The 23,358-nt window shown below is 30.7% G+C and overlaps 1 protein-coding gene and 1 long non-coding RNA gene across 4 annotated transcripts; one reads left to right on the top strand and one right to left on the bottom strand.

Annotated features, from left to right (window-relative positions):
* Positions 1-9,337: 9,337 nt before the first annotated feature.
* LOC7488393 (nicotinate-nucleotide pyrophosphorylase [carboxylating], chloroplastic) lies at positions 9,338-14,124 on the bottom strand. Of its 3 annotated transcripts, XM_024607871.2 has the most exons (11): positions 13,986-14,124; positions 13,604-13,729; positions 13,339-13,481; positions 12,952-13,085; positions 12,809-12,872; positions 12,636-12,718; positions 11,862-11,945; positions 11,613-11,765; positions 11,297-11,473; positions 9,905-9,972; positions 9,338-9,673 (listed from the first exon to the last, which is right to left on the bottom strand). In XM_024607871.2, exons 2-11 carry the CDS (start codon positions 13,660-13,662, stop codon positions 9,577-9,579), a joined length of 1,062 nt encoding a protein of 353 aa, XP_024463639.2. In that variant the 5' UTR covers positions 13,663-13,729; positions 13,986-14,124; the 3' UTR covers positions 9,338-9,576. The 3 variants fall into 3 exon arrangements, with proteins under 3 accessions (XP_024463639.2, XP_002312433.2, XP_024463641.2); XM_002312397.4 differs by lacking the exon at positions 13,604-13,729 and having other exon boundaries at positions 13,986-14,118; XM_024607873.2 differs by lacking the exons at positions 13,339-13,481; positions 13,604-13,729 and having other exon boundaries at positions 13,986-14,108.
* A 7,186-nt stretch (positions 14,125-21,310) lies between these two features.
* Positions 21,311-23,234, top strand: LOC112328415 (uncharacterized). The gene is made up of 2 exons (XR_002983303.2): positions 21,311-21,422; positions 21,613-23,234. It is a non-coding gene; the product is annotated as an uncharacterized LOC112328415 (long non-coding RNA).
* Positions 23,235-23,358: the final 124 nt, after the last annotated feature.

A 23,358-nucleotide genomic window follows, 5' to 3' on the forward strand; every position in this document is an offset into this window, starting at 1 on the left:
ATGTTGTTTGTTGACGTCTTCTTTGATCAATAATTAAATTCATTTCCTTGCGAGGCTTATGCTAAGTTTTGTTGAATTCCTCTTGTAATGGTTTTTTTAGAATCCATGGTCACTTTGCTTTTTAATGGCAAATTTGGGTTCAAATGTCCCACTTTAGCATTACCTATTCATTAACTATAATGTAAAAGCTGCGGACAAAACACTCACATCACCACAGACACGGAATTAGTGTATCATGCATGGACTATTACAATATTGCAATTATTATTTTTTATTTCATTCTTACAAGACTAAATTAAAAATTAAAAGTCAATTTGACTTGATTTTTTAGAAAAGTACGAGATTAAAAAAAATAAAAGATTAAAATGAAAATAACAGAGGAAATTGATAGTTTTTCATCATATTAGGTTCCTCTTATTTTCAAAATTTCAAAAAAAAATTAATTTTAGTATAAATTTTCATTTTTTTTATTTTTTCAATTTCTAATTTGAGAAAAGAAAGAGAAAGTCACTGAATTTTAATGATTAAAAAAGAAAATCATAGGTTAACACCAATTTCAGCCATAAAAATTATTGATCTTTATGTTAGTATTTTTCATTCGACGAGAAAAGTTTTTTTTATGTGTTATTTTATCATCAAAATATCTAAAAAGATAAATATGACATCGTGAAGTTTTTTTATTTTGGATTTTTAATCGATTCTTAGGTTATAAAACGCTATATATGAGTTTATTAAGGTGTCATTATCAAGGTATCAATGATATTTTCTAAGTATTTTGAATAAAAACACAGGTTGAAAATGAATTTTTGAGCCAAAAAAACTTAAGATCTAGTGTTCTAGTGGCCTTTAATCTCTCAAAACTAAGTCAACAAATGATGTATCGTGCCTTGCTTTTTTTTAAGAAGTTAAAGGGTGGACGATGCATTATCTACCCTTGAATATTTATAAAAATAAAAGGGCATATGATGCTTTACTGCTGGGAATAAAAAAGCCTAACTCACGGGCCATGCATTTATTATAATATATAAATCTCAATTTATCTAATTAAATATATGACAGTTTTGATTTGTAATTATATTTTTTTCCGCCAAAAAACACATTTAAATGTTTGCATATTTATTTTTTATTGTGTTGGAAATAAAAATTCATCCGGTCAACTGTGAAGCACAAACCATATAGTTAGTTTGCCTAAAATTATGTACATGTCAATGCTCAAAATATCCCTAAATCATGTGGATGATTCCAACAGTTAATACATTGTTCGGATAATGGTTGAGAATATAAAATGAGTTAGAGAATAAAATAAATCATATATTGACTTCACCTAACAGTTTAAGCTATTGGGCTGAGGTGATTTTTTAACATGGTATCAAAGCCTTGACGATTAAGCGATCATGAGTTCGAATCTCACTACCTCCATTTATTTGATAAAAATTAAATACAAGATAATATGAGTTTATGCAAGTTTCAAGCCCAAACGACTTTTACTTGAGTGGGTGTGTTAGAGAATAATATAAATCATATCTTGAAACCTTACTTAACAGCTTAAGTTATTGGGTTGAGATGATTTTTTAATAAAATACACGTTCAGGACATGTATGGCACGAGCGAGATGCACTATCAAGGTTGTCTAGGTATGATGATGTAATGCTGCTGTTATTATTTCATAAAAGTGATGTTTGGTTACACAAAAAATAACGACAATTAAGATGGAATTTTTTTTTTGTAAAAATAGAAATTTACCCCTAATATATTTTCCTATACTCTAGTATTTATCATCTCAACCAAACATGTTTATGTTATTTTTGTATTTACACATTCTATTCCAAGACATTAAGGGCGTGTATTTGATATTATGATAATTTTTATGGTTATGATTTGATAAGATAGATTTTTAAAAATATACATATAAATTGTAGCATTTTTTTAAACTAAGGTTTTTTTTAAAAAAAAATCCAATAAAACCAATATAAAATTATATTACATTGATTAACCAAAATTTTTTAAAATTATAATCAAAACATAATAAAGTTTTAACTACACCACATTACACTCCCCGTAAAAAGCCTTAACCAAATACAACCTTTACCGGATTTATTTTTACGTTTCAAAAATATTTTTTTAATAATTTTTATTTTAAATTAATATTATTTTGTATTTTCATATTATTTTAATATACTGATTTAAAAATATTTTTTAAAATAATCACTGCTGCCATCTTAAAAACTTCAAAATCAGCCTTTCGGGCAAAAGTAAAACTAGCCACTATATTGCAGGGTCTTATCAATAGCTGTATGTGTCCTTCAATGTTACTGAATCCTAAAGCTTACGAAATGTTTGTTGTTCCCGCATTTTAATGATTCCTTCCCGAGAAATTAGAGACATGAGCCAATGGATTATTGGATGATGCGATGGGCATTAAGATTCCCACTAAGACATGTTTAAGTGTCCAATCACGTTCTCGATTTTCTTGCTAATTAGTCGGTAAATATCTCAATCATGGTCATGTTGGGGTGTGCATGCTTTCTTTTGATATTTGTTTGCTTCGGATGACAAATCAAAAGGTATATTACTGGTCTGGTTGCTGGACCTGCTTTGTTTGTGAAAGTTCAAACCCTACTCTTAACTACGTCTTAACTGCAGATTTACGGGTTATTTAAGAATGTAATGGTGATTATTTTTTAAAATATTTTTTTATTTGAAATTATAATAAAATAATATTATTTTTTATTTTTTAAAAATTATTTAAATATATGAAAAATAATTTTAAAATTCAAGAAAACACCGTTCGCATTAGAATGCAGATTCAACGATACCTTCAAAAGTCAAAAGTTAAAGCTAGTAGGTAATATGGCCAAATTCACAATTGTTGTCATCTTTTTACCTTTCGAGACCCTCGAGTTCTCATATTTTGTTGGCCTTTCCTTTTTCTTTGAGATTTTTAAGAATGACTCTTCAAAAACCATACAACTTGTTCTGATTAAATTTTTATTTCATCTAACTTGAAATCCAAGGCATATTAGACTTTGGAATTTTGGATATCAGATGCATACAAGAGTTTTCATAGCTTTTTAATATTCGAAAACATTCTCCAGAGCCACAGTACTACAAATGGGTAACAGACTTGAAGTACACTAGGCTTATCGTGCAGACAATTCCAGGGAACTAGGGCAGGTACGTGCCATAGCTGGCAGTACAAGGTTTTGTTTTGGAAGAGACGGACAGGACATGTCATCTTTCCGTCAACCGAAAGTTGCCAGCTACTTCAAGAACCCTCAATAAGTCTTCCTGTCTCGATCCATTCAGCCGGGCTTGATTTCAGATTTAAGGCATCATTTTGGCGATGCGATGCCCTGCACTGCAGATTCCAGACAACAAAAACATCATTTTTAATGTTTTTACTAGCAAAATGCCGACGCCACTAAAAAAAGGATTGTTGTTTATCTTTTTAACTATGTTGGATGTTTTTTAAAAAATTAGAAGAAATATTAAAAGATGAAAAATATTTAAAACTTGTTTAATATTATAATAATAATAATTTTTTAAAATATTTTTAACTGTAAAAATAAAAAGACATTAACCCAATCCCGAGGACCGTGTTCCTGAAGTCAGGGGAAGGGTAAATAAATAGTAAGGGAGAGTATAAGGGGAATTGTGTTTCTTTTTTTCTTTTTAAAATTTCCATTCACTCCTCTTTTCGTGAACCAACATTAGATTCAAATATCATATATATATATATATATATATTTTAACTATATTAAAAATAAGCTAAAAAACATAGAGTTTGTTGGTCTTTTCCACCCGTTCATTAATCATCAAAAAATTATTTAGGGTGTATGTATCTTTTTCATTTTTTATATAATAAAATTACACTTTTATCTCTAAAATCAACAAAATTTATAATTATTGACCAATAATTTTTTTGACTTTTCAAAAATTTCTTAATAGTAAAAATGCTTTCTTACCCTTGATATAAAAAATTTTACGTGCCACGTTCTCTTGCCCACGATTTCAATAATAATAATAATAATAATAATAATAATAAGAGATTTAAAGTTTACGTGGCTTGACGTTTTCTTTTATTTTATAGCTTGTTATTTTTGTTATTTTGAAAAGTTTACGTGGCCTAATGTTTTTTTTTTGTTATATTTTTTTTTTCTGATTTTATCATTTAATATTAGTTTTTTTTTAAAATAAAAAAGAGTTCGAACCACACAAAGATCCAAGATAAAAGATTTATTTTCTTGCAAAAAATCTACACACTCTTGATATTTCTTTTATGTTTTTAAAAACATGGTTATGGTAGCAGCGGAGCGCGAATAAATAAACTAATTTAATCTATAAAAAAAAGACTAATTGTGTCATTATAAATAATTTTAATAAATATAACAAATATTCTTAATATTTCATTCTCTAATCACCTTTTTATACGATCAATATTACACCCTTTAACATTTAACGTTTCATTTCTAGTTTTAATCTTTAAACCAAGCATAATTTTAGGTGGCATGTATTTATAGATGAATACTAGTTCAATCAATATGAGGTCAAGATCAACTAAATCCCGATTGCAATGGCAATTTTAGTTCCCCCAGCCAAAAATCCATCCGTTAGAGAGAACAAGGTGTTCATGACAGCACAGATATTCTGCCCTCGACAGTCGATATTGATGCTTAATACCTTTATACTGACAGGGACATGCATACGTATATATATTTACATGCATATCTTAAGTTATAGTTTCAATAAGACATTTATATGTATATTAATCAATTTTTTTTATTTTTTATTAACGTGGGTGTCCGGATCCGCTTGCATGTATCTTGACTAATTCCACGAGCTCTAAAGTTAATAACCATGTAAGTTTCTAGTGGTACCGATTTTTAAGAACTTAAACTCATTACTAGTTGAATTAAACTATATTTAGAGTTAATATTAATCAAATTTGTTTGTAGAAGAAGGGGGTAGATGTGCTCTTAGTAAATCCACGTACCTTGCTGCCAGCCCATGTCGGGGATGTGGGGCAGATGAGCTTCCCTTGTCATTAAAATTAGATTGGTACTAACTACTAACACAATGTTGGGCCTCATTGTATTAAATTTCACTGTCAAGTGTCATCCACTTGGCCCAAAAATTGAAGTAACATTTATCTCTTAATTAAATTTGGATACGACTCGCGACTTTAATGTGGTGCAGCGTATGTATTTTATTTTAATTTAACATTTATCTCTTAATTAAATTAGATTAATAGAAAGATATAAAATATTATGTTTTTCAAATAATTTTGGAGTAAATTTTTATATTTTAAAATAAAAAATATGTTTTTTCTATATTCACTATCTCTATATCTTTGTCTCGAGAACACAATTAAATGCTATTTTTAAAGTTGAATACTTCAACGATGATAAAATTGCTTCAACTAAGCTTTCTATTTTCACCTTTTTTTATATCAATTTATTAAAAAAACCTCCTCTTTGTTACGAATTGCATCAACTGAGCGTACGTGTATTTTGAATTTCCCAGATTAATATTTCCAACAAAAACTATTAATCTGGGAAATTTAAAACAGAATAGAAATGTCCCAATCCAGGCTTCAAATTCCCACTTTAAGCACCTTATTCTTTTTATTGCATCATGGTCTTCTTGACTACAACCCTATGCATGTCACTTTTTATACGCTGTTTAAAAATTTAAAACCTGTTTCAAATATAAACTTTCCATTAGCAAATCAAATCAATTAGCTTGTTATTGGAAGTAATTTAATTTTTTTTATGTGATGTATTGATTATTATTAGATTGATTAAGAATAAATAAGTTTTCTATTTATTTTTTTAGCACAATAAAATAATTTAATTATCTTTAAAAAACACAAAATACTGAACTGACATCCTTCCATGAACTTTTTCATAATTTTCTTAAGCATAATGATATAACTGAATTACCTTTAAAATAAAAGAATATTAAACTGACATTCATGGCTCATGGGTGTTCTGTATTTTCAATTTATTTTTTTTATTATAATTAAGTTGACTTGGAGATAATTTTTTATTGTAATAAAAATAAATAAAAAGACCGACTTTACAAGTGAGTGTGAGGATAAGAGAACGAAGAAGGATTAATCGAAACCAGAGGACAAAACAAAATAATATAAATAAAAAGGCCAGGGCATGCATAATTAGTTGAATTATTATCCGAAAGGAATCGTTTTCAATGCCGGCGCCTGCGACTGCTAGCGAGCATTGGTGGAAGGAAAAAGGCGTGCAGAAGCCATTTTTCATCGGTTTTCAAAGATGGCGGGTATAAATAAATATAAATAGGTGGATGTGGCCTGTGGGGGTAGCGATTAAACCTCAGCACAGTTCTGTCTTCTTTCACTGTAAATTACTGCTTTAATGTCGTACACTGTCCCATGTAAGATTTAAATATCACACCACACGAAAGCTTATTTGATTATTCGAGCCCTCAACCTCACATTTTCCACATCACGTTGCATTAAATTAGCTATATAGTGCCTGTTTGGGGTAATTTTCTGAAAAAATTAGAAATTTTTTTTTTCTTTGAAGTAATATATTTTTGATGTTTTCAAATTATTTTGATGTACTGATTTCAAAAATAATTTTTAAAAAATAAAAAATATTATTAGCATACTTTTTTGAATAAAAAGCACTTTAAAAAGCAACCACAACCACCCTCCCAAACACTCTTACAGTATATAACACCAAAAAAATAAGCTATAGATTACTGTTAGCATTCAAAGAAATCACGCGAAACGCTGTGTATAATATTCAAATTCAAAGAATACTTCTCCATCTAATTACAAATTACATGCTCTTATTTTTTGTGCCAGTTTTCTATGTTATAATTGCACTAGTTGAAATCTATAAGATAAAATATCTCAAATCGAAGAACTTTATATAGTCCCAACAGCTATGGTTTGCAGTGGTGTGGCCTATTGGGTTGAGAATTAGTGTATGTGTGTCAACTTTTTTATTTATTTATTAATGTCAGTGTTCGGGTCAGTTTGTGTGCACCTCGACTAATCACACGAGCTCTGAAGTTAAAGATATGTAAGTCTTCAATAATCATCATATTAATAACCACATGACTCGAACTTGAGACCAATATATACCAGCTTTTTTCCTAACAAAGGTACATGCTGGCCTTATTTACTGCCTTTTTTTTTTCTTTTATAAGCACTGCTCCTTGAATGGAACCGAAATATATATGACGAAAAAAGAAAAAAAGAAAGAAGAGGAAGAGGGAAAAAAGAAAATGATACATGCACAATCTTATAATTCTTGAAGAAGCAATTTTACTACGTGAAAACTTCGGTATATTATAACAATTCACAGCGATATTAGTATTTCTTTCTTCCTTATTCCTTTTATTTTCTTCTTTTATGAAGAATATATCACATTTTTTGTTACACAACAATACAAATGTTGCATTGTGGTAATGATGGGTCTCGGCCTTAGGATGCTTCAGTTTGTGGTTTAATTGTATTTTTTAAAAGTTTTAATTTTTTTAAGCTTTAAATTTTATTTTTTGATTTTTTTTATTGTTTTGATGAGCTAATGTTAAAAATAAAAAAAAATATTATTTTTATATATTTTTTAATGAAATACACTATAAAAAACATCTACTAAACTCTCAAACGTGCTTTTAATATTAATCTGATTTTTGAATTTTAAATTTATGATGATGAATCTTCCTGCAGGAGTGTTGATGGGGAGATAAAGATTATTATTATTTTTCTACTGACGACCTTCCTGGATTAAGGAATAAAAAAAAAACAGAGAGAGAGAGGGCTTCTACAGATTCAGCTCGATCAAGTATTCCGCTGCACGCGTGTTATTTCTATGGAAATATGAATAGTTACATCTTTGGGATGAAACCGTATAGAATGGGAGTTTCAATTTACTGGAAAAAAACTTGATAATCCATCTTAGGTTTATCGGCTGGAGTTACTGTTACTGTTACTGTTACTGTTACTGTTACTGTGACAATGACACCCCACTAGATAGAATAGAACAATAAAGTAAGAAAAAGGCAGGCTACTGTCTAACCATTGACAATTTTAGATCAAAGTCAAAAACTTAATCCTTAGAACGAATTTATATCTTGATTCCTTAAAATGAAGTTAAGTCCGAACAAGGGGTTACTGCGTTCCAGCAATTCCTGAGGGCGTTTGGCTCTGCGGCAGCTGTTGTTTTTTTTTTCAAACTCAGTAATATAGTTTTTGTTTACAAGTAATGGTTGTGTTTTGACGCATAGGACCCATACAAAATAAGGTGTAACAGTAGGTTCATCTGAAGCAATTTTTTCATGCTTCTTCCTGCTGTGTCTTTGTACAGTGGAGTTTTACTCTTCACTGTTCATTTAATTAAGTGAACAGTGGAGAGTAAAACTCCACTGTTAACATGAACAGTGGAGTCACTTTTTACTGTTTTGGTCGTTTCGGCTTTGATTCAAAACTAAATGTATTCAACTGGATCCGACCCAGTAAAAAAAATTAATTTTTATTTTTTTTAATTGTGTTTTATTCGAAAAATTAGAAGGTAATCCAAATTTTATTCTTGCAGGGTCCGACTTGGTTAAAAAAATTTAATTTTAATTTTAATTTTTAATTGTGTTTTATTAAAAAAATTAGAAGTAGATCGCTTGATGACGTTGCATTTGGAGAATTTGATCCCAACCTCAATTTTGTTCTTGATGATATCTTACCTGATGTTGTTGCGCGTTTAAGAAACCATGAAAAATATAGTTCTTGTTGGATAGATTTCGTACGTTATGAAATTGCACATAGTTTAATGGAACAATAAAAAATATTTGATATCAATATTATTTATTTTATGATGTAATAATAGTAGTTAAATCTATAATATTTAAATTAAAAACCATCAATATTAATAAATATTTTTTTAATTATTTTATAACCTCAATTTGAAAAACATTCTTTTAACCAAACACATTAAACTACTTTTTGTTCAACCTCAATTTCAACCACAATTTCAACCAAACATATATTTTTCCAAACCAACCTCAACTAAAAATATTTTTTATAAAACAATACTTTTTATAAAACAATTTTTTCAAATCATAACCACAACCGCTACCACAATACCAAACACACTTCCGGACTGTTTTTGCGTTTGACTTTATCAATAAAGGTTGGGAATAATCCTATACATATCGACCTTAAATCGACTTTACACCATCCCATTTACGAATTTTCTTAAATGGTATCCATCATGAAAGCAAGTGGGTGTCACGCGATGTAAAAGAAAATGTAGCTTCAAATTTCAATTCTCTAGTGGTTGAGTGTATAGTACAATAATGGAAGAACAGCAAGACCCCATGCATCCTTTTATTTTTTGAATATTTGAATATTTAACAGCATATTTAACAGAATATTTCAAAATGTATAGTACATTTCCCACAAAAAAAAAAACTCTACTGTAGCATGAAATTGTCCATGAAGCGAGGTTCTTCTACAACGCCTTAGGGAGCGGGGCTCATTCCTTTTGTATCATGGATGAAACCAAATTTACCAGTGTGGAATAATTGCAACGAAAATCATGCTCGTTTTGTGCGCCTTCCAACCTGAAGTGCCAACTCCGTATCAATTTTGAGGGAGATGTCAAGTGCTTTTACAGAATGTGTCAGTGCACCACTGCAAAATTCAAGGGGCCAAATCAAACAAGTTTTCTACCAAGCAGCTAATCCTGCATCTAGTAGGTGATTCCTTCTTTTATCTATACAAATGCCGATCAATAGCAACTACTTATTCAGATAAAGTGAAGCAGCATCCCAGTCAGATCCCACCTTGTCGTGTTTGAATCAAAAAACAAACTTTAGACAAGAGGGAAAGAAAGATACTACCGTAATTAGATTGAAAAATTACCTGGAAATGTAGGTTACCCCAGTCTGTCCAATTTTGTGTACAGTTTCAAGAGTAACATTGCCCGATGCCTGTTACCATGATACAGTTTCACCGTCAACAAGAATGCAAATTAAGCTCCATATCCCATCTAAACATAAAACTCATATACTTAACATATGCTCAAGAATAGATAAATAATGGAGTAAATCACACTTGGCAACACAAAAACAAGTTGAAGATAACATGGTAATATGCTGTTAAATAGATTTGAAATGGCAGGATAAAGAAGAGAGATTGCATCGCAAGCTCATGAAAAAGATCCTCGGCTGCTACGCAAAGGCTCTGATAAGAATAGGAAAAGAAAGTCGAGCGGTCTTCTAGACATGACGGCTACTCTTACAGAACATTTCAGATGGCAAGTTTCCTGTTGCTTTATGGCGCTATTTCATTTTAAAAAAAATGCAAAACGGGAATGAAATGGTATCTGTATTTTGATTCATTTGCAACCACTATATTCTATTAATACTTTCCAGTCTCAGAAAGTAAGCAGAGAAAGCACATTCCTGCAGGGGACATCACCTCGATAAACTACGTTTCAGTTACAGGACATGAAAAAGAGTATTATTTCACACAGGCAAGGACTTCAGGATAGCAGTTCGTGAAATTCAGGTGATTAGGACACTGGCTATATATGCGAGCACTTTTAATTTATGATGTCTAATTATATAAATATAGCATGCTTGATCATTCATGGGACCCATCCAAAGCAAAATGATTATTACAAAAAATACTATGATGCAAGACAAGATGAAGAAAATCAACAATACATGAGAATTGATGGAGGATAGAAGAACAAAATCACCAACAAGAGAGACACTCGATTTTGGAGAAAGCAATGCAAGAGACACAAAATCAATCTTGAAGAAAACTCTAGTTTATTTATTCAACAATCTCATAACTAATGTCTAGGTTCTTATTTGCACGTACCAAACCAGACAAAATAGAAAAACCTAATAAGTCTTAATTCATAAGAATGCTAAAATCCTAATTTAACTTCCAATTAATAAATAAAAACATTCCCAAGTAATAAAATCTAGAATAATCATACAATATATTAAAACTCCTAAATAATAAAAACCAACTCCCATTGTTGCCTCCATTCCCCATCACATGTGTATCTTTCATATATATGATGGCAAGTTTTTGCATAGCTTTCTACATGACCATTGAACAAAGATAGAAGAGCTGTATCCTCAACTGTCAAATTTATAGAAGTGTCCCATGAAACAATAGGGACATTATCAAGATACAAATAAGTACCAGGAAAGTAGATATGACTGATATATCAGACTGGTAAACTGAAATAACACAAATTGAGAAGGAAAATGAAGTACAGCTGATTATAAGAGCTACCTCAGTCTCAAATCTCCCGTTGATCATTTCCACAGCATCTTTAAGCATAGATACATCAACATCCCCATTTGGTAGTGGTATAACCATATTATCTAGCATTATCCGGGTCAAGGATGACTTTGTTTGAGATGTATAACGTAGCACCTCATCTACTTCCTCAAGAGTCCTGGTTTCAACCTTTTGGAAGAAGAAAAATCAAGACTGACAAGATTCAGCAAGAAACACAGACAATTTAGCAGATTAATTTCCACCCGACTACCAAACCATTCCAATACTTTAGAATCTGTAAGAAGACTTTAAAATGTGAAAAAACTACCTCAACCTCCATTTGAAGGTTTTGTTGCTCTAAATACTGATCAACAGATTTGATGGCATTTATGATACCTCCAGCTATTGATATATGATTATCTTTTATCATAACCATATCAAACAAACCCATTCTGTGATTTCGCCCTCCACCAATTAGAACCTAAAACAAGAGAATGTAACAAGTCAAGAAAAAATTATACGCAAAGTCAATGGAAAGGTTATCACTATAGAGCACAAGAAAGGAAGTGAACCACACCGCCCACTTATCAACCAAACGTAAACCTGGAGCCGTTTTTCGTGTCTCTAAAATGCAAGCTGGGCGTGCCGCATCAGCCATTGTCTGCAGGACACATGAACAATATAAGCTCTTTTGCACATGGCGACAAACATAATAAAACCAGTTTTCCAGGTGTGCATGATTGAAATTCAGTTAACTGCCTATGCAAAACCCACATTGGATTCCATATAAGATATACTGGTTAAAAGAAGTGTAACTTATTCATGTGTGGCGCTTGGTAAATCCACTGTCATAGTCTCAAAAGATCTAGGATCAAATCCCAACTTACAATTCAAGGAGAAGGATTAAGGGAAAGGGGAATGGTTACCCCTGTTCTGTAAACCAACCATGGGACCAAAAACACTTCATTCAATGTACATTGATATCCATCACAAAATATTACCAACCATGTTGAGATGTTCTATTCATACATCTGTGCAAAAAAGCATGGTGGTGATAACAAAATATAACCAATAGTTTGAAACATGCAGTAGTGACAGCATGAATGGAGTGATTCTCACAACAAAATCATTTGTTTTAATTTTTTGGAGCACTTGCATGAATCACCACTGTCATATTGTACTTCCAACCCATAACATATGGGTTTAGACAGGATGCAAAACATTTTAGTGATTTCCATCTCTTGTTATGTGCTACAATATGGCCACAGACCCTTGTGAAAATAAAAATGACAATGCAAGTATCGTCACCATATTACTTGATTCTATTTCCAAATTCTAGGAAAAAAGACACCTTAGTCAGAGTTGCTATTCCGCTCATCCGCTGCATAAAATTGAGCACCACTCTTTCAGCAACAACAATATTGTGTGCTTGTCCTGCATTCAAAGAAATAAAGATGTGATAATAACCTGTCAATGAATACTTAAAAACCACGAAGGACTTTTTCTTAACTTCCACTAGTTTACCAGATACTTTTCCAAACTGCAGTCCTTTCTGAACATAATCTCCATCCTTCTGAGACCACTCTACCTAATATAAGGTCTATGTCAAGAATGATCAAGGGTGCAAACCACACCAATAAAAGAAACAAAAGTGAGTGCATCAATACCTTTAGAGAGGGATCAACCTCATGAAATATCATCTCTGCAAGTGAAATTCCAGCAACGATGCCGTCTTCCTTTGCCAAGAAATGGGCTTCCACTTCCATGTCAAAAGGAATTGTTGCCAAACAAGTCACATCTCCTGCATTAAACCACAAATATTACTTTAGAAATATCTTTATACAAGGAGTTGAAGATCCATCCGTGGGATTTTTCAACAACTTAACATGTATGTAAAAACTACAGAGATCAGAACCAAAGAAATGACGATTCAAATAAGCACAAGAGACATTCTAGAATACACAAAACATTGAACTAATTCAAATTTTGTCTGTGAGAAGAACAAGGATAGACTTAAAAAAGAAAGAAAATTCAAAAAGAGATGTATCAAAAACCTCGATCCCCAGCATCTTCAGCGAGTGCCAGCTTAATAACACCCTTCATATCATATGTAGGATGTGAAGGAGGTTTCACTACCATCGACCGGAAAGACACTCCAGGATTTATGGTTTGAGCCACAGACATTTTAACAATCCGCCTGCAACAATTCAAACTACTTAAAACATAATAAAAACAAAGTCCAAAACCACCAAAAAAAACAAAAAACAAAAATGCAATTTTCTTCCTAGTAAAAGAGACCCCCCCCCCAAAAAAAAAAACCTTGAAGTTGAATATAATTGTGGTAGCGTTGATGGAGAACTAAAAATGATCCGAGACATAATTGTATATTTTCCTGGAGCTCTTGAAAGTGTGTGGGCTACTAAAAAATGGACACCAACCCTCCACCTATACAGCATCACCCATGCATACATCAACAAAATGGGGGTTAAGAAGCAAAATTCATCTCTAAGAGAACAATTAGTGTATTGCATTAAAAATCCATGTAAACCCAAAAATTGAATTGGTAGATGCTAATTAGAAGGCCAAAGGGTGATTGATAAAGTAAAGAAAGATAAAAAAAGATTTTTTTTTTTTTTTAAGAAAAGACAAAGAATCGTTAAAGAATAAAACAGAAAGAAAGAAAAACAAATACTAAACTCACGTTTGCAGCAACTAGTTCAGTAGCGAGAGATTGAAAGCCTGTCCGAGTCCCGAGAGGAGGGTGTTTCCTAACGCTAGATATAACAAGTAACTGAAAAGGAACAAATCGGGGAGGCAGCCCTTTTTATTTATTATTAAAGGAAAGATTCTTATATTTATCTCCATTTCTGAATTCTTTTTAATTGTTGTTTACAAGTCCAGGTCCAGTAGAGAGTTACAGCTCAGGCCCAATTCAAACTTAGCTTAAAGTTGTTGGGCTGTACTTTCTAAACTTGCTCGGAACTTTATTGTAAAAAGCATGTCCTCTTTCCACTTTTATTAACCTCCGTGTGTGTTCTGAATTTCGTCACCGGCCCTGTCCCGGTGGCCCCAAAAGTTTATTTATTTATTTATTTTTCTTAAATCACCTTTGAGCTCATAGAATTTTTAAAGGTATTGCTATGAAATGCCCACCCAACAATAAAACTATACATTTTGGCCCTCCTTGTTTACAAATCCTGCTCCCGTTCCTGATTATACACATGGTAAGTAGTAATATTGCATCCCTCACATTCTTATGTATTTGAAGAAACTCACATCATATCTATGTCAAAACTAAAACTTAGAATACTGGCTGGGTTCCAAGTGTGAAAACTCTGTCACTTTTCTTTTTTTACAGTTTTTGTGAGCCAAGTTCTATTAATAGTTTGGAAGTATTGTTGCGGTTATTTTACAAAGTATTTTTCACTTGAAAAAACATAAAAAAACAGATTTATTATTTTTTAAAAATAATTTTTGACATCACCGCTTCGAAATGATCGAAAAACACTAAAAAAAAATATTAAATTAAAGAAAAGAAAAAAAATTTTAATTTTTTTTAAAAACACTTTTAAAATGCAAAAACAAACGGGGTAATACTATTTTGAATCTTTACAATTCAGATGGAATGTTTATTAATATATTCATATTTGATGAGCCATGTATTGTCTAATTAGTTAGTGAATTTATTCTTATGATAAAGATAATCTTTTTTTTTTCTCAATGCACATTCTACAATCTGGTCCTCAAAATTGTCGTACATTTTGTAACTCTAATCGTGAAATTAAATACATGCGTTATTGATACCCTTTCGAGCATGTAAGATGTGTTCCTTATCGTATTATAGTCAATACAATAATTCTTAGAAACTCAAGAATTACTACGACTTTTTTCTAAAATAATAATAATAATAATAATAATAAAAGCTAGTTAAGAAGTTGGAGTACGCAAAAGTACACTGATATTAATTAATAGGACAGCACAACAGCTAAGGAAGGTAACCACAGTCTACTGAAACGTCAAGATGCGAAATTCAGTCACTTTCCAGTTCAGTTTGGCCTAAGTACTTTTCTGCACATCTTAATTGCAAGGTTTTTTTTTTGAAAGGGATCGTGTATTGATAATAGTAGTAAGAAAAAAGGTTTCACACTCCAGTTGAAATTTTTTTTGAAATTTTTTTTTTATTTTAAAATAATAATTTTTTAATATTTTGAGATCATTTTAACAACTCCTAATCATGTTTTTAAAAACAATGTTTGGAACTGCGGTCAGAAAATGTTTTTGAATTTTTTTTTTAAATTAATATATTTTTGATATTTTTTAGATTATTTTGCTATGCTGATTTTAAAAATAATTTTTAAAAAATAAAAAAATATTATTTTAATATATTTTAAAATAAAAACATTTTTAAAACATAACCACAGGGTAAACTCTTACGCTGCTACCAAATTCAACACCAACACCACCTACCCCTTTTCTCTCCACACGCTGCCTGCACCTACTGCCCCTCTTCAGCCCATTCCTGATGATTTATCTTCAATTGTATATCGCTTGTTGGACTACCAGTGTTTTTTTAAAAAAATTAAATTTTTTTTATTTTAAAATAATATGTTTTTGATGTTTTTAAATTATTTTTGATGTGCTGATCTTAAAAATAATTTTTAAAAATAAAAAAATATTATTAACATATTTTTTTGAGTGAAAAACACTTTAAAAAAAAACCAAGCATTCAAATCAGGTTCCATCAGCATCCTCCACTAAAAGAATTTTGTGTTTGATAGCTTTAAGAAGATTACTTGCGAAGTATTTGAAAGAGGAATTATAATAGCCCCGTGAGAAATAATAGCAGCCATGAGAGGCAGAGAAACAGCACTAGCTAGAGGCATGACCAACGACAGCAGCAGGGGAGGCTCCAGAAACAAGAAGAGAAATTGCTGCCGGTGCAGAGATTGTTGTCGGTGCAGTGGAGAAGAGGGGAGGGATCGATGCAATCATATAGGAGTTTATGGTTTGATTATTTTCAGAGTTTCTAGCATCAAGTTTAGATAATTGAAACATAAATTTATAAGAATAGCAATGGATGCTAAGAATGATAACATTTGTATTTATATGTTTAGAATAGTGTATAATAATCTATATAATAAAATATATACATGTACAAAGTACGTACGTAATTCCCACACGAGAAACTCTTTCCATAATACGCTGATCATTCAAATATCGGGCACAACATCTCTTATAATCGAAACAAATGACATCACTCTCTAGTTAATTATGGAGATATATATTCGATGGGTAAGGGACTCGATCGAGCGAAGGGAAAGATTGTTAAATATGCTTGTGATAGTGAAATTCCCATCAATTATAAATAATAAAATAAAGTATTTATACACAAAAGACGGATTCATATATAGTACAATAATTGTATTCGATAAAATTTTCATTTATTTATATAAACCTTATCTATGCAGGTCATAGAAAAACCCTATAGACTCGGCATGAAGACCTCACCAATAATAATTTATGGCCAATCTACTGGCCAAGTGTAACGAGCAATTCCACTAGCCATTCGTTTTACCATTATCTTATCACATGAAAATCTTATCTTATATATGATCATGCATATATATACACGAAACTTATAATAATTTATTTTCATGTATAGAGTTTTTAATGCTAAATTTATTTACTTTTTCTCTAATTAACACAAGTGTTTTCATGAAAAAGAATTCACGTGTCTTTTTTCTAAAACTCGAATTCCAAAAGAAAAGGTGAGAAAAACGCACATTTATCAAATTAAATTACATTAAAGACGCAACAACAACATTTTTTTTTAATAATAATCGAGAGACACAACAACAGCGTTAATTAAGAACAATGAAATTTACTGCATATGCTCAATTTTACCTAAAACTAATTAAATAACTCAATGCATTATGTAATAACTCATTCATCCATGCTTTCAAAGAAACTGTGCAATGATATACACGAGAATATATATATATATATATATATATATATATATATATATATATATATATATATAAAGGCAAGGATAGTATCCGTGTCTTGTTTTTGAGATGTACGGTGAAGATATATTAAATGGTTTTTGAAATTGTGGTAGTATATAGTTAGGGTTTTAAAGTGTTTTTTTGTTTGGTAATGTATTAAAATATTTTTTTTATTTTTAAAAATTATTTTTGATATTAATATATTAAAATAATATAAATATTACATTAAAATAAAAAAAATAAAATTTAAATTTTTTTAAAAACTTTTTTTTTTCCATAAAATAACTACAAATTTATATTGCAGTAAGGATAGTATTCATGTCTTTATTTTGCGATGTTCTGGGAAGATTGTCCTGGTAGGCTCCGATAAGATCCAATCATTATTTTCTTTAGTATTCGCTAGCAAGTCGAAGAATGTTAACTCAAAATAAAGAGATCTCAATTCCTTTTAATTTATAGTCTGTTTGTTTCTGTATTTTAAAAGTATTTTTAATAAAATTTAATTTTTTTTATTTTTTTATTAACTTCAAATTAATATGTTTTTAGTGTTTTTAAATCATTTTGATGTGCTGATGTCAAAAATAATTTTAAAAAAATAAAAAAATATCATTGATATGCATTTTGGCACGAAAAACTATTTAAAAAACAACAGCAACCACTAATAAAAACACTTAATATGAGCATCCAATTAAGGATGATGTGACACAATCCTGAACCTCACTTCATTCATGAAAAAGAAAGAAACTTCTTGACTTTTAGAAATCTGTCTCAGAACTCTCATGCTCTCACACCGATATTCAACAACCTCAGCTCAATCTATTTGGACTGCCTGTCAATCTATTGCTTGCTACCCGAACAGCTTGCCACTCAACCATCTGTCACTCAACCATCTGTCACTCAAACTGTTTGCCATCCAAACAACCTGTTGTCATTCAAACTTGCGTTATGTTAGGACAACTTGCTCTTCCTCCCATGTATTCCTCTATTTTCTTCCATTCTTTTTTGTTGATGAATTGTTGCTCTTACAAGGCATAACACTATCTCTTGGCATCTCAATTAGCCAACTAACCAGTCGTGTGATCTGTTTTGTGTTCAAGAACCCCGTCTATACTTACAAATCTCATTCATATCTAATCTTGATGTTCATATGAAAATCAATCAATTAATCGATATCAACATGTTTAGGGGTGCTTGATTTTCATATCCACACTCTTACATGTAAGATTGATGATACCCAATACATATGAACAACCAACGAGTCTCGATTTCGCTGCAAACTCCAGCTCAGAACGTCCTGGTCGCGTTAGCAGTGGCTGACTTTGTTGCGTACTTTTGGGAAGGATGGTTGTTCGTTTATAGGTGTGATAGTTGGAAAGTGGAATCATGCTTGTGTCTGTTTGTTTCCTTAAGCAAGCATAAGCACTATTTTCTAAGTTTTACATGCAAGTATTTTATGCAAATGGGTGATAAAGGTAGCTGGAATTGGAATGTGGGATCATGTGGAGTTGGGCACCAACAATATCAGTCTCTATTTTACTCTATCAGCATTTCAAGAATCACACGAGCACAACTAACCTTGATCGCTTCCTTTCTTTTAGCTCGCTTAGCTTCTATTTCAACCCCTACAGGTAGGCTGCCTTTGTTTACTCGCATGTTTTATGTTTGTGGTGTAAAAACACAGTAATGTATTTAGTAATATATCAAGTTGTGTTTTTTATTATAGGATTTATTAAAAAATTAAGTTTGAAATGTAGTTTTTGAAAAACAGTTTTTACATATTTTTGTAATTGAATTTCATAAAACTTTATTTGCTTTTGCGTTCCAAAAATACTTTTGAAAAAAATTAATTTTTTTACTTCAAATTAATATTTTTTTGGGTTTTCAGATCATTTTGATGTGCTAATATCAAAAATAATTTTTAAAAAATAAAAAAAATTATTTTGATGCATTTTCAAGTAAAAAACACTTTGAAAAGCAACCGTAACCACACAACTACCAAATATTTTATACATGTTTTATTGCTACATATAAACCTCAACCATAATTTTTACCAAACACGTATCTGAATCCAACTAACCATATTTAACCGTATTTTTTTTAAATCACAACTGTCTTATTATTTAATCCGAATTGATGAAATGACGGAATTCGTAAAAATTATTCAAGCTTTGCAAGGGATTCCAGGGGAGCCTTACGGAAATTTAGAAACTCAAAATTTTGATAAAAAAAGGAATCGAGAATGGAATGATTTTGAATATCAATTTATTATTAAGAAAACTTCTCCCGCCTTTGAATTGCCGAAAAGTACCCTAAGGATGCCTTGAATTCTCGTCGATTGAAACAATAAAATCAGTGTTTTATCATGCAAAATTGAACTATCTATTGGTATAATTGGATCTTTTTAGTTATAGGTTACTATATAATTAATTGAAAGCAATTCTGCCTTTCCATTTTTTTTTTCACAGTACAATTACTTAATTTCTCTTAAATGCAAAAAATATTTAACTTGGATACAAGAGCATTTTTAAAATTTCACTTTTCACATCACCGATAAATTATTTTATTATTTTTAAAATCAAAACTTATTTAGCTTGCCTCCAAAGACTTATTTTTTACTTTCATCTTAATTTTTGTATAATAATAATGTAGTATGAGAGGTGATTTTGTATTTTAAAAATATAAAAAATAATAAAAAGCACACGTTGCATGCACCAACAAGTAAATCATCTCATGATGTTTAAGCAACGCATGCGACGTCATACCATGGTAAAAAACGACTTTACTTAGTTTTTTTCAAATTGTCACGACAAGGTCTACTTTTTTAGACAGTGTGTGTGGCATAATTCTCTCTTGTTGGGTGCCGATTGACTTTTTTTTTTCCTCCTCGATTTTCATGCATGACCTCTTAAAATTTCACAGCATCTCTTTAATTTGTTTTTCCTTTAGATTTTGTCCATGTTCTTTCAATTAAAGTTTTTTTATTTGAATTAATTTATGAAATTGAAATTTGTTTTCAATTTCATCATCTTTTAATTTTTATATAAGTTAGGTTTGGTTTCTATTATTTTAATTGCTATTTATTTTATTTGAGATTATTTTAAAATTTTATATTTTTTATTGTTATTTTTTAACTTTTGAAATTTACATATTTTTTTCGATTTCATGCTTCAACATTAAATTGAATTTTTTTTAGTACGAATTTAGAATTTAACGGGTTGTGAATTTGAGAGATTAACCTAGGTTTAGAAAATTCGTCCAAGTTTATTTGTTTTTTTTTTCATTTTCTTAAGATCATATTTTTTTTTAGTTTCATCCTTTAACATTTGATTTAATTGGTGATTGGACTCCGTTGTTTTTTTTATTTTATTTCTATAATATATTTTTTAATAATTTTAAAAATGAATCGGGTTATCTCAGGTCTTTTTATTTGTTGTTTTTTTTGTTAAATTTAGATTTTTTATAGCAAATTTTGATCTTGAATTAAATTAAACCAATTGCTTAAATATAGCTTTTTTGAGTTATTTTTTAATTGATTGTTTTTTATTATTGTTTCCAGCTTTCAATATTCAGTTGATTATAATTGATCTTTCTATCTTGTTCTGATTTGAGTTTGATAAGGTTATCATGGTCTCTTATCTCAGGTTATGGGTTAACCATAATTGGCCTAGATCAAGTTAATATGTCACCAGTTCAATATTTTTTTTAATTTTATATCATTCAATATATCACAATTTTAATATTTCAAAATAATATCATTCAATATACATCAAATTTTGTATTTTCTAATGTATTTATAAAATTTTTAAAATTAAAAAAAAATAGCAATCTCATCCGCAACTTAACATTATCTAAGAAAATAGTCTCTCTCTCTCTCTCTCTCTTAAAATCGTCTACTATGGGATTAGGTTGTTGGGGTGAGTAAACATGCATCATTCCCAACATGTCTCATCCGTTGGTCAAAGCTTCTCACGTGTAAAATGTAGCAGATATACAATAAGACACAATTCACACGCTTCAACCCTGCAAATTCTGCGCTTCTTTTCTCTATAAAAATCGACCTGTCACCATAACACATTGCACCAACAACTCTTCATGGATTTGAATTTGCAGCCAAAGGGACCTTGCTGCAGGTGTGTGCTTTATTCTGTTCTTATCATCGTCTTGTTATAGCATGGTCATCTTCTTTTCTGTTGTTGCCAAATTTTGTGGTCCTTGTGTGACCTTCATTAATTTCTAATGATATTAAGTTGATTAATTTGCCATAGCTTTAGGATATTGAGCACGAGTTTCTTATTAATTTAATTTGACAACTGTTTTCAGGTGGGATCAGTGCTTTATGGTACCATATATATATACCATGCAGCTCCCCAAGAAGAAGAATGATGAGATGGGTGTATTTCTGTTGTCAACCGGGTGAGTGGATTCCATGCTATGCTTGCGAAGTGATCAGTCTTTTGCAGATCAGTCTTTGTTTCGTTGTCTGTTCGACCTTGAACATGCGTGTTTGGGATTACATATTAAAACCCTAATTAGCTAGAATTTCTTTGCTAGCTCCAACATGACGCAACAAAAACAAATCTATTAATTATTATCATATATATAACTATTCCATGGGATACAAAATCCTATGGATTTCTTCTTAACACGATTTTCTTGATCATTAAGATCTAAATCTGACGAGAAAGCTCTGCAGGTCATCGAAATTGATCATGACTAACACTACCCTGACTTCTTTTGTTTCTTTTTTTTTACCTTTCCTTTATCATGAGAAAAACAATATAATTACTGATCGGCGCAAGAACTATATAGTAAATATGCTTTGAGAAATGGGTTGCTAAAGAAAAATAAATTAAATCATTTTTATCCGAAAAGGAAAACCAAGAATGATAAAATGATCGTTCGAACAGAATAATAACCTTTAAGGTCGAACACATGACGAATGTGAGGCACAAGCAAAAGACTGCTTATTTGGCAAGTGTTTGCATGGAACTTGACGCCCTAGTTAAGTTTTGAAGGCGGCTAGCGCCGATGTGAATAACTACAACCAATTTAAAGGGGTCAAGCGCCAAAGATCGATCGTCTTCCAGCCAAAATTAGTATCCTCAGTTCTTGGAGTGTCGATCAAGATGAAGATGGAAAACCCAGATATATGGAGGTGAGATCTCTCTCATGCCCGCTTTTCATCTTATGTGAATTTGTTTCTGTGGGGTATTATTTCTTTCTAGTTATCCATTCAAGTCCTAGCTAACAATTTATTTTTTACGTATTTTATTTTGTTGGACGGATCTTAGATAATACAATAGAAATAATCCCTTTCCAAATTCAAACCAAATGAAGTAATTATGATTTGTCATAGGACATATTTTCTCTCTAGCTACACACTGCCTATCCAATATTTTCAAAAGAGTAAAATGTGTTAAGCCTGGACTCTTGAATTATTGATCAAGATAGTGAGACATGGCACGAATGGGTGAAGACAGGCTCGAAGAAGAAAGCAATTATGACGCCACTGCCTCCAGGGGTTTGTTCCCTCACTTCTTTTACTTATCACTTTATATGATTTTCAGTAATGATCTTTTAGTACAGCTAATTAATGATCTCTTTCTAATATCCTTTGCATTTTGGTTGCTAAGAACCTTTTATTTTAGTATGTTTTATGTAATGTATAGTACAATTAATGTACAGAGGCTTTACATTCCTTAGGGTTTGGACTTTGAAGGAATGGAGAAGCGTTCTGATTGGACTTAACCGTGCTAGTGGATCTGTGTTTGTTCATTGCTTTGTGATCTTGAATTCATGAGAAAAAATCATTTTTATTTTTTCCATGTGAGCCAGATTATACGCACACATGTATACAAGTGTACATGTATTGATCTTGGAAGAGGAAGAGTTTTTATTTTTTCAACATGGAACAAAGTTTTATATATGATTGAATTTTGGTATTTTTTTAAGTCCATCAAAAGTTCTTTAAGATCAATTTATCATTCACTCATTATTTGTTTTAAGCATTTTAATATTTTATGTAACATAAATAGGGGTTTAAAAGAGATCATTTTAGTGTTAATT

The sequence above is a fragment of the Populus trichocarpa genome, chromosome 8, assembly GCF_000002775.5.
Source record: "Populus trichocarpa isolate Nisqually-1 chromosome 8, P.trichocarpa_v4.1, whole genome shotgun sequence".
In the NCBI taxonomy this organism is placed as follows: domain Eukaryota; kingdom Viridiplantae; phylum Streptophyta; class Magnoliopsida; order Malpighiales; family Salicaceae; genus Populus; species Populus trichocarpa.